The 12,110-nt window shown below is 48.0% G+C and overlaps 1 protein-coding gene across 1 annotated transcript in view; it reads right to left on the bottom strand.

The window, feature by feature from the left end:
* The window catches only part of SGPP2 (sphingosine-1-phosphate phosphatase 2), a 23,828-nt gene extending 12,345 nt beyond the window's left edge, over window positions 1-11,483 (bottom strand). Inside the window, exons 1-4 of the mRNA XM_085298688.1 lie at window positions 11,426-11,483; window positions 10,671-10,757; window positions 9,827-9,879; window positions 2,654-2,812 (exon numbers count right to left, since the gene is read on the bottom strand). Coding sequence (XP_085154814.1) covers window positions 2,654-2,812; window positions 9,827-9,879; window positions 10,671-10,757; window positions 11,426-11,483 — 357 coding nt within the window. The remainder of the gene's footprint in view (window positions 1-2,653; window positions 2,813-9,826; window positions 9,880-10,670; window positions 10,758-11,425) is intronic.
* Between the last annotated feature and the right edge of the window lie 627 nt (window positions 11,484-12,110).

The following is a 12,110-nucleotide window of genomic DNA, read 5'->3' as shown; positions in this document are numbered from 1 at the left end:
GGTGCAACCTTACAGCTCAAATTCCCCACCAAAATAAAGCTTCCAGCCCTGAAGGCGCATAAAGATACACAAATAATCATACCAAACCTTCACCTTTTAAGCTCCAGTGTGCAGTAAGTTTGAATTATCCATGGGAGCAGGTTTATTTGAAGTTGTTTCTCACCTTTGCACTTCCCGGTTTAGGCGGGGAGCCGTGTGCCTGCGGCTGCCAGGAGCCGCACCGAGGACGTGAAGGCACCGGGGCACCTTCAGCACTGCCCCTTGCTCGGGGGCTTCTGGCAGGGTTTTCCCTCTCTGCCCTCCCCTTCCCTGGTATTTACAGGCAGCATCAGTCTCTGCCAGACTTCATTTTGCTAGGAACTTATCTAAGCTTTCGGTCTCCACTCACGAAACAGCCTGTTGCCTCATCGTCCCTGGACCTGCTCCAGTTTAAACACGTCCTTCTCAAATGGGGGTAACCAGCACCGCATAAACTACTACTGACAAGATCTCGCAAACGCCTTGTAAACACCATTAATACTTTCTCAATTTTTATAGGAAGGAACTGCCCGGATCCCTACTCCATCCTTCCTGACTTACGACACCAACTCACAGGTTTAAATCCCAAATAATGCAAATTATGAAGCACCACATTTAACACCACCTCTACTTCTCCACCACTCAAGGGTAACCCCCCTTTTCCTATATGGTGCCCGTGTTGGCCAACCACGTTTTACCAGCACGTTCCCCGTACACCCATGTTTTTGTGTTAAAAATCACCAAAAGACAGGTGCCGTTCCCCAACCTATCCCCATGGAAGAACTCCGCTGACGCTCTCTCTTCATCGCAGATGGTGCTGAAAGGCAGCGACCATTACCTTCTCCTGGGCCCTCGCAGGTTCGAGACCCGCTCTCCTCTCCAGCTGGAGAAGACCTTTCTGCAGGCCGTGCATCAGACGCCGTACTCAAAACACTTGATACGCCACGTTTCCGGTGTCCATCACCCTTACCGACACGCCACAGACGGTCTAATTCCCTCTCTACTTTCCCCCCTCTGACGCTGAGGGTGCACTAACCGGCCTCAGTTTACCTCACCCACTTTTGCTCTGCCCATGCAGACGCTGACCCGCCGGCGGCCTGCAGACCTGCGCCGGTCGGGCACGTTCCGGCGCTGCCACCGGCTGCTTTGCAGTTGAACGGCACAGGTTTGCCGTGCCGAACGCCCCGGCGTTTCCCAGGCCGCTCAGCCACTTCTGCTGGCGCGTAGGTGGCCAGGGCCTCTGTGCTGAACACGCTGACTGCTCGCGACCGCCCAAAGGCTGCGTCCCAGCAATCAAGGCATCCAGCTGCACTTGCCGTAACAGCAAGGCAGAGCCCTCAGACGCTTTTAGCCACTCCACAATTACGCACAATTAAAATGTTTCTAAAACTACAGATTGTGACAAGTCTTCATGTTTAAAGTATCTTCTCCTCTTCTACTTTTCAGTACAAAATGCAACTCCACAACTCTCTGAGCAACTAGAAAGAATAATACAAATAACTCTAATATCAAATACTTGAACACAAGTTGGGCTAGGTCTGGCCAGTACTCAGACAGACTCCTCGCAAGGTAAAGCGAAGCAAGTCTTTAGAAAGGCATGTGAGTAGCTCCAAAGAATCATTTTTTGAGCAGTATGTGAGAACAGGAGGCTGTGACTAACAATTCTCATTTTCGGTGGCACATTTCCAGAAGCAGTAGGTGTTCTCCTGGCCAAACCCCAACTCTAATCACACAGTGTCCACCTACCTCTAGATTTCGTCTGCAAGTTATTTTTCCATCTTCTCCTGGTAAAACTTACTGACTAGGGTTACCAGCACAGAACAGCTGATGCCTTCCATCCAAGACTGGCTGCATTGTAACGTGTGCCCCAATTCAAATTGTATTTATTATTTCTGATCATATTATTTGGACAAAAGACAGAATATTATTAATCAGAATTGATTCAATCAAGGTGACATTTCACTGCAAAGAAACAAAACTCACATCCAAGTTTCCACCAAGTTTAAATTTCTCTAATCAATATAGATTGACAACCAAACCGCAAGGGTCCGTCATTTGCCAGAGATGTCTAAAGTGCTTGTTTGGGCAGCAAAGACCTGATCAATAACAAGATGAGCAATGGTAGTGATAAAACAACACAGTCATTCCCAGACAGAAGGATAAAGTGCCTTGTTATCTACTCTTTTTGAGTGCCAGAATGGAAATACATTATTTTGGCTACTCCAAACTGCATTTGCAAAAGCTGAAGTGGTGCTAAAATCTGGTAACTTCAGAATGCCCCTGTATCACAAAAATTAGCCCTCGTAAGCCTTAGTCTGCAGCAGGGATTGCGATTTTTCCTTTGAAGAGACTTCTCTTTTGGAGCACCCCTTTCCCCACCACTGCCTGCACGTCCCTTCCTCGCCGACCGGCACGGGCCGTGCCACGGTGTACAAACAGGTCACGCAGAAGAGATTGGGGTGGCAGAAAGAGCCCCACAACGACCAAGAATAATCCTTAAGTCAGGCTTCGTAGCTCTAGCACGGGTAACATTGGGGTTTTGCTGGCTTGTGTGTTATTCTTACCCTTAAATATCTGTTTGCTACAGTTACAGAATTAAAAATTACATGTTTAAATAAGCCACAGAAATACTTACAGACCAGATGATTATCATCCTTCTGGACACAGAGCGATCTATGTTCCAGTAGATAAACGGAAGGAAAGTGATATAAAACACCTCTTCACCCAGAGCAGCCGAAAACTTGAATAAGTAGTAGTAGAAGTAGTTCTTCACAACATACTTCTGTGCACAACCCTGAAAATAAGAGGATTTTAGAGAGTATTAGTGAATTACACCAAACACCTAGGACATTTTCCATGACATTTCCCAGCCCTATAAACCTATCTGTTAATCAAGTAACAATTTGTCAGAACAAACTGCAGGAAACCAAGTTCAACTTCTATACTAAAATGGAGACCACAGTGTTTGATCACGTTTACTGCGCATCAGAAATCTGCTCAAACTTACTAAGGGAAGCAGTCACTTCGAAAAACAGATTTGCAAGAGATCAGACCAATCTTTGCTCTAGGGAAATCAGCTGTATTTAACAAAAGGGTTCTGATGTTTCAATTTCAAAATTTCTACGGTTGTATATAAAAAGAAAATTGCTTTTGCTAGAAACGTGTTTCGAGATAAAATAAATGAACGAATGGACAGATGTCCTTGTTTGCCTACTGGATCAAAGTCTACCTTGCTAGCGGGCAGCCCTTCCGAGCGCCACGGCGGGCCCCGGCCAGGACAGCGCGTTTTCTCAAAGACATAAGATTTTTGTCATTTTATGGAGGCTTTTGCCACTGCTTTGACCTTTGGGATGAGTCTGTCACCAAGAAATCTCCACTTTGAGCAACGGGCAAAGGAATCGGGTTTTATACAAACACCTGTACGCTTCAGGAAAGGGAAAAGGAAAGATTTCTGAGGAGGATTTTTAATCGGGGAGACAGGGGAGGGGAAGGCAATCTCTTCTGTCCCCATCTTTCCCCAAAGCAAAAAAAAAAAAAAAAAAAAGGGGGGGGTCAGGAGGATTTGGGGATTTGGCAGCGTAAACACAAGGCAAAGCTTCCCAACCATGACAGCCGAGAAGGGAGCAGGAAGGTCTCAGCAGTGGCGCTGGCGGGTTAGGCTAAAATACAACTTCGCCATAAGCGTCTGAAACCCTTCTGAGAGTAAAACTATTAGGTTTTGAGCTGACTGTGAGCCTAATCTACCAGAGATAAATCCTCATCCTAAATCTAGTGAAAATATGTAAAAATTGCCTAAAGAGTCTAGACATTCAATTGCAATTCATTTTTAAAGCAATCAGAAGTTGAAATCCTTTAATCTGCTTTCTGTACGGCAATATTAGGCCAACTGTAGGAAGACAAGAAAAGCAAGACAGAAAGAAGTAACATCCATTCACCTCTCATAGAAAAAATATTCCTAAATTGATTTTAGCCTCAACACGCAGAGCAGAAAAGATGAGTCACCGCTCTGAAACGCTCGGGTTGCAGGAGCGCTCCCCCAGGTATTGGTAATAGAGGTCACAGAGCAGTTCCCGGCATCACTAAGTAAATTTAGAAGTTTGAGTTAAGGAAGAAGCAGTCTGCACGTCTTGAGACTCCTACACCACTTAGGAGCCACCGGCAGCGCAATCAGCAGCCCCGACGCTCCTGCCCGAGATCGCTAACCCGCAGCGGGACCCGCTCACGCGTCCCGCGAGGAGGCGGCCGCCTCGCAGCGGCGCTCTGCGAACAAGCAGCCCCCCCTGCTCTCCACGTCCAGCTCCAGCAGCTGACCAGCTAGACGGCATTTACTGTACTAATTCATTGCTTCTGGAGAAAGCAAACCCTGCTGCAAGCGCCCTGGGAAGTACGTTCCCCGCTTTACTTCCATTCTAATCTCAATGCAGGAGAAAACCAACATAATTCATTTTTGTTTGAACATTTGGTGTCTTCTCACTCTCAGAAGTTTACTCAATCTCTGTTTTTAAACAATTTGGACTTTTAGGAGACTTGCAAATTATTAAAAGGTAAGAGCTGCTTATACTTAATCTAGCGAAGTGACTTGATGCCTTCAGTAACTACGAAGCACTCCGAATGCACCGGCCCTTCCATCCATCTCCAACATTACTCAGCTGGAATCGGAGAGGTTTTTACAGCACAGTAATTAAAAGAAAGTCAGACTTTCAAGAACATTTTAGAAGAAAGTGTAATAAGCAGTTGAATCACTAACACAATATACATCCAATTAAACTTTAAAAACAGAAACAGAGGTAGACCCAACATCAGGAAAGAGAAAGCTGTAAAGATATCACTCTCCTTCCCATTCCTGCAGGACATATATATATTTATATATCTTACAAGAGAACCACGGGGGCACTCGCTTTTTCTCACTTTCTCTGGGGATGAGCTGTGCCACGTTGGCTCTCAGAGGGTTAGAGCCTGACCCAGAGACACCGTTAAACCCATTTGCTCTCAGCTTTCAATTACCTTGGGTCTTCCAGGAGATGTGCAAGTTTAAAGTTCCTGAAGTCACTACAATGCTTTGCTGACTACAGAACCGCCTCGCAGAAGAGCTGAAACTTCCCTCCCCAAGCCCCTATTTCATGCAATGGGATACCTCTTAGTTAAGGGTTTTTTTAAAAGCTACAAAAGAAAGTTGTAAAACTTCGAGAAGCCAGCAGGGACCAGGCATGTGAGGGGAAAAAGAAAAAAAAAAGAAAAAGAAAGAAAAAAAAACGAAGAAGAAGAAAAGAAAAAAAAAGACGGAAAGTCCTAGCTACTGCTGTGCACGGTGACGGTAGGTATCAGACAATTCAGGGCAACACAGTGCACCGTGTAAGCAGCGGGGAAAACGCTCCACGCAGGTGGGGTGCAGTATTCTGCACGAGCAGTCAGTGCGCTGTCGCTTCTGCATTTATTAACCGGATACAGTAAATAAAATAACCTATTAAGTTAAAAGAAACAAAATGCGGTAGCAGATTTTGGAGGCGAGGAGAAGCCAAGAAGCACGACGCCCGAGACCTCACTTCCCACAGGCACGCGGCACAGCCACGCATCAAAGCCTGCCCTGCGCAGAGGCCCCGGCCAGCCGGGAGCACCGGCGGCGCCCCGGCACGGGGGCACCCCGGCACCCCGGCACGGAGGGCGCCCAGGGCGGCAGTGCCGGAGGTGCCCGCAGGGACGAGCCCTGGAGCCAAACGACACCCGCGAAACTCGAGCATGGAGAAAAACGGAAGTCATGGAAATGGAAGGTCTAATGCCAGTTCTAATAACAGCTATTAAATCCCTTGCCGAATCCCAAGCTACGGTAACGTTACAGTTTGTGAAAAAACCCCTAGCGTAACTAAGCAAAAATTAGCCACCTCAGACGTGAAAAGATGGTCAGCTGGACAGAGGCGTGGGATGCTCAACGCGCTCAGCACGTGCTAGCTCCCACAGGTCCAGGACACACTTCTCGAGCTGTTGTTCTTAACTGCTGGTGCACGCTAACAGCCGTTTCCTGCCAAGAAAGCTGGGCAACACTAGCATAAATCAGGCTGCTTTTCGACCAGCATTCGGAAGGCTGCTGCTCCTCCGAGCTTAGCTGGCCAAGGTTAAGCGTGTCGGCTGCAGGGGTCCAAGGTGCCCTGACGAGGCCGTGGGAGGCCGGCGCGACTCAGCAGCCTCCCCTATTCCTGCAGGAACTGCCTGGTCTGTGCAATAAGGAAGTAACAGGGCAAGAGAAAGGCAGAGGAGGGATGGGCAGGGAAAAAAAAACTTCCTTCCTCTCTATTTTGCAGAAGAACAGGTTTGTTTAATTGCATTCTGATTCTCCAGCATTAGACTGAAATTTTGTGGGATACGCCAAGGAGCCTACATCTGAAAGCGTCAGAGGAAGCCACTGTAAGGGTTGGCTAGCTGCAGTATCTCTGGACACAGGGGGAGACGTGCTGCAAGAACTGGAGAGAGCAAGTCCCAGGCCACGCAGGAGGACGGGAAGTTAACTTCAAAACAGAGCTCAGAAATTGCTTTGACACCCAGCTGTACTTCACAGCTCTAAGGCTGAGCGTTACTAGCAGCACTTTTCTACAACAGTTTTCAAACGGTGCAATACTAGATGGCCAGCCTGCCCGCGCACTAGCTCCCAGTTAGCACCACCGCCTCTTCTCCTTTTGACTTCTTGCCAAAATGCATCAGTCGGCGCGTTACCCGGAGCAGCACGGTTGTGAGATACCTGCACTGCTCCACAAGAGCAAGAGAAGGGGGTGGGGAGGAGGCAAGGAAAGCCGCTCGCTCCCTCTGCGTCAGCACGCTGGGGTCTGGGGAGTCTCAGCTGATGGATGACTGAAGTCAAAGGAAGCATGGGGGAACGGCCGGACAACCACAGAGAACCAGGGCTTGGCTGTTGTGCTTCCCTTTGGAGCAAAAGGCTTGATCTCAATTTAAGATTAGGACCATAGCCTGGAAACCTGAGCCCAGGGATTAGTCACTTACTCCCCTCCAGGAGCCTGATGGACCCAGGCAGCTTGCCTCCGCACAAAGGCGGCTCCGCTGCAGACCTCCGCTCGGAGAGGCACAGCGCAGCAAGCCCTCGGGAACACAAACGGGTCAAGCAGCGCAGCACTACTCCCACCTTCACATAAGCCAGTTTGGGCTTTTTGTTTGAGTGTTTGTTTTTGCTACATTACAATTAGGCAACCGTAGGGAGAGAAATGACTGTTTCCTTGGCAGGCAGTTTTAGGATTCAGGTCACAGAGCAGTTTTCGAAGGTGGAGCCAACGAGGCTTCAGGATCGTTGCATTAGTGATCACTGTAAGCATGCAAGTCCCTGGCAGGTATCCCCCTCTAAGGCAGAGGCCACTGTAGATGAGGAAGGGGCACAGCGCTCAAACTGCAGATTTAAGTGTAGAGAGGTATCTTGCAGCCAGTGCCAGGGATGGGCCCCTAGGCAAGACACACTCAGTCCACCCGTCCTCCTCGTGATTAGTTGTAATTAGCCCAGGCCACACTGCTGTCAGCCCCATTTCAGATAGGGTATTACATAAGGAGGCCAACAGGTAACTCAACGTGGCCAGCCAGCACCATCGTGAGCAGATGGCCGTGCTGAAGGAGCGACTCTGGGTCTGCAGCGCTGCCACCCGCTGGGGCATCCTTCTTCTGTCCCTGCTTCATGCAGCAGCTCCGTGTAAAAGGGCCCCACCTCTGCCAAGGAACGGGGTCCCTGAGGTCCTCACTGCGGATGCCAGTGAGCCCTTTCACACACAGATCCCTCATTCTTGGGGATTTACGTAATTGACACTGTTTTCTATAAAACAAACCATCTGGACGTTCTCCATTTGCAGAGAAATGCGAACATGGAACACTGAAGGCAACACATTAATTAAACTCACTAGCAGCTTATCGTTATAACTATTTCTAGCTGCAGAAGGGGTAACAGCAGAATGGTCTGCTACTGCAGAATGGTTCGGTATCTTCATGGGAACCACAGCTGGCAGACTCTGTTAGCAATAGTCCACAATAGGCAGCTTTCTTCAAGAGAAAGGTTTAAACATATATATTCTTTCTTCTATCACAGTTAGTAACAAATATGTAAAATAGTAAATAATCCACTGATAAAATAGTAATAAATGAGTAACATAATCCTAAAAGCACTCATACACCCCTAAACCTAGTGGTTTACTTTGGAAAAAGAAGATACAGCTGCTGACTATACTGAAATAATACGAAGCCCTACCACACAAGAACTTTAATAGTCACTTTAAATACAAAAATTGATTCAACTTGACGTAGTTTCTCATGTTTAGACAACACTACTGTCCATTCTAGACCTCAGATTTACTTGCCTGCAAGGCCACAGCAATCAACAGCCATCTTCCACTGCCGACGCAACCCGTAAGTGTTTCCTGCAGAGCACATACACGAGGCAGAGGAATGGGCTGTCCAAAGGATCTCCCAAGGACAGCAGGCTTCCTCTGGCTCCTTGCCCATAAACCTACCCTGTACTCCACAGATCCAGAGGAGAAAAACAACAGCAGTTGAGCTTTTGTTGTTATGTCTGATATCTGAACTAATGGCCGAAGATGCCGAGCAGAATTCCAAGGCGCGGAGCGGCTTACCTCCAAGCACTGGCATTAATCCCAGGAGCGTGACGGCTCCTTGCTGCGAGGTCCAGTGGCCTCCAAAAAGATGGCTTGAGCTGCGTGCTGGGAAGCACCGAGTCATGAAGCCCCTCATCACTGGCACCACCACTCGGGCCAACTGCTGCCTTTCTGCAGCTGCCTCCGTTGGCCACTGCCGGCTCCCACACCCCTGCTCAGCGTGCCCCTGCACCACCACCCACATCCCCACGAGCCACCTCTGTGGCAACAGGCACCAAATAATTAAACAGGATACACAGCACAATCCAGAAGTACCAATTCACAAACATTTACTAGCATCAAGTGTTTCCACAACAAGATCTAAAAGATCACTAAACGCAGGTAGCAACCTGCATGTGCCTGGCTTTGTTGGCTACCCATTTTCTGGAGTTTTTTTTTTTGTTTTTGTTTTTCCTTCTGGTCTGCTACCTATTCTCTTCTGTCACACACTAGCAAATCTGGGCTATGATTGTAGGTACTGTCATCTTCCAAAGGACTTTCACTCATAGGACAGGCCCAATCCCCCTCACTCCTGCAGATTACCTAAGCACTTACTAATCATTTCCCACAGGAATCTTAAGGACTGGACCCTGTAGGACACACAGGCTCCCCAAGCAGTCACAGCAGCAGCAGGGAAGCAGCCAAGGAAGCCCCGGAGCACCTGGAGCAATGCTGAGGAGCACCAGTATCGCGCACAGCCCACTTAGACAAGCAGAGGGATCTCTTGTTTCTCAAGCTGCAGCTGGAGAGGAACTTCTTCCTGCAGAGGTACTGCCAAAATATTAAGTTATATTCTGATGAGGAGAAAGAGTCGGCACTTCAGCCAGAACCACCTTGCTCCTGACAGTGCTTGCAGCTCTGCGTGGAACGTGCTGGATTTAACCATTTTGGCTACTGTCAACTTCTGCTGCACAGTAATGGGAAACCATGTAAAATCTAATAAGCCAGTATCATGATTAAAATAGGAAAAACAAAATTCTGAGACTGATGCAAAACCCATTGCAAGGGAGCACAACACAGTGGAAGAGCTTGATTTGAGCTCTACAGCAAGCCTACTTCAAAACTACCCCATGCCTCATTACAGCAAAAGCAGAGCTTTCATCAACGCGGAGCCAAGAACCGACCAGATTTCTAGGATTATGCTCCATCTGAGAGGGATGCATACGTCTATCTACCTTTTCCATTTTTGTCGCCATTGCCTTCCTCTCCTGGTAATTAGCCTCCTCGTCTAAGACGTAAGCAAGAAAGCAATCATCAAATGGAGCCAGGCAGCTTGTAAATGTTATACTGCTCTGGCATTCCTAGCAGTTAAGGTATAACTGCATAGCAAATATGAACTGTACTCTTTTACAGTCGAAAAAATAGATTTCAAAAGATGATAACGCATCCATGAAAAAAAAGAGGGGAGATAAAAAAAAAAAAAAAAAAAAAAAAAGTCAGGCAAGTCTCTACACAGGGCTTTTTTCTCCTGTGTTCCCTTTAATTCAGAATATCAATTTAATGAGCAAAACTCCATCACAATGTTACAGACAAGCAGAGCTCTATTCTTTAAATATGAATGTTTATTTGGGCACTCACTAAAACACTGGACAAGTCTTCAGGAAGTTATGTGGTATTTTTAAGTGTCCTATTTTAGGACATCAAAAAGACCATCAGGAAGAGATACCTTCCAATCAGTTTCAAAAATAACCCCCCTGTGAATGAAACTAGTATTACAAAGGCATGTAGAACACCAAGAGGTATTAGCTAGAGACGGGATAATGTAGACAGCTAATTATAGAAAGCTAGCATCTTGTCTTCCATAATAATAAAACTTGACAATTCTTCCAGGAAAACCCATGAGCTCAATACTAAGTCTCAGCCAGGATATAAGTTTGGCCAGCGTGCTGTACTCACACCGTTTTGTATTTTTCCCAGAAATCTGAGCTTTCGTTGAAGGCGGGGGCAGAGGAAGCGTTTCTACCTGATCTGGTAATCAAGACACCACCAAGAACATGGACTAGGCATCCGGTTCAATACTGCAGAAACGCCCGCAGCCCTCGCTGCCCCTCGGAGGCGCGTCAGTCCCAGCCTGGCCGTCGCGCAGCTCCTCGTGGCGCAGCTGGACTGCATTACAGCGACGCGGAGCACAGCCGGCCACCGTGCCACTGACCGCCCCAGCCAGGCCTTCTTGCTGTCTCTGCACGTCCGACTGGCAGGTTATACGTGACACACACATCCACGAGCAGCACTGCTGGCAATCAACGCGTGCAGGTAATTAAGGGCCGGGTCCAGAGGCACCTTGTTTCGTCACTATTGCTTCACCATCCTCTTGAGGGCCCCTTCCCTCCTCGCCATGCAGCACCCACCCATCTGGCCACCCACACACTTCCCCTGCATCCAAGCATGCAGTTAGGTGCTCCACTGTTTGACACAGTCAACCCCCTGATGGTCCAAAAACCTACAAGGGGGAACCTGAAAACCTTTAAGACCGCTGCATCATGACAGCAAATGTAGGCTTTGAAACCCTGCAAGCTGCAGGGAGGTAGTGAGGAGCATCAGGAAGGGGCGCCCAAACCCCACGGCACACCGAGCCCTCCAAGGCCACGGGGAGGGAGACGCAAGGGCAGGCTCACGCAAACGCTGGCAGCTACGAGCCACAAAAACAGGAAAACATCGCTGACCACAGAAAGGCTGTGGGATTTTGCCAGGTGTACTAGGCTCCTAAACCCACTTCTGCAGACACATCAGGACCATGCTAGTTTATTCCGCAGCTGAGCAGCGAGTGTGCTCACCTGGCACATGGAAATGCAAAGTCAGGTTCCCTTCCCGCATCACGATGGCAACCCACATACCCCTACTTCTATTGCAGAAAGGCCACGAACGGGCAGGTTGAAAAAGATCCTCTTCGCAACCTGGATTTTCACAAGACTAGAGAGAGTCTGTCCTTACAGCTCCAGCGCTCCACTGAAGCGCCGTTCAAGCCAGCACTCCCATCTCTTTTCTTTGGATTTGAACCCAACTTTTCAGTGCATTTTGGAAACAAATGCCCTAATCACACAGAAACAAATCCTTCCTCTCTATTGCCAAGGTTTGCCAAGTCCTCACCCTAGACAGGCTCCACTCCTGGCACAACACCTCCTGCTGTCGCTTCCTTCATAAAGCCCACATCAACTGCTCCAGCCCACACAAACGGCTCCATTCAAAGAGCATTCACCTTGGTAAGATTTTATTATCAACACAATCATATGTTACCTATGTCACTGTTCAAAACCAAGCAGTAATTTCTTATAATGAACGTATGCAAACCTTACTTTATTAATTATTGTTCAAAAGGGAGCAGATGGAAGGAGTACCCCAATTTTCCTTATCTGCAAATTGATGTGGACATTCTTGGAGAATTTTAGATGCCTGAAATGGAAATCTAAGGGCACATTCAGGAGGGAGAGGAAAATGTAGTACAAAACAGGAGGGGTGGCA

Source organism: Rhea americana, unplaced genomic scaffold (genome assembly GCF_003343005.1).
Source record: "Rhea americana isolate MKP2758 unplaced genomic scaffold, rheAme1 scaffold_14, whole genome shotgun sequence".
In the NCBI taxonomy this organism is placed as follows: Eukaryota; Metazoa; Chordata; class Aves; order Rheiformes; family Rheidae; genus Rhea; species Rhea americana.
Note: the sequence above shows the minus strand (reverse complement) of the source record. Positions and strands in the feature narration are given on the sequence as shown.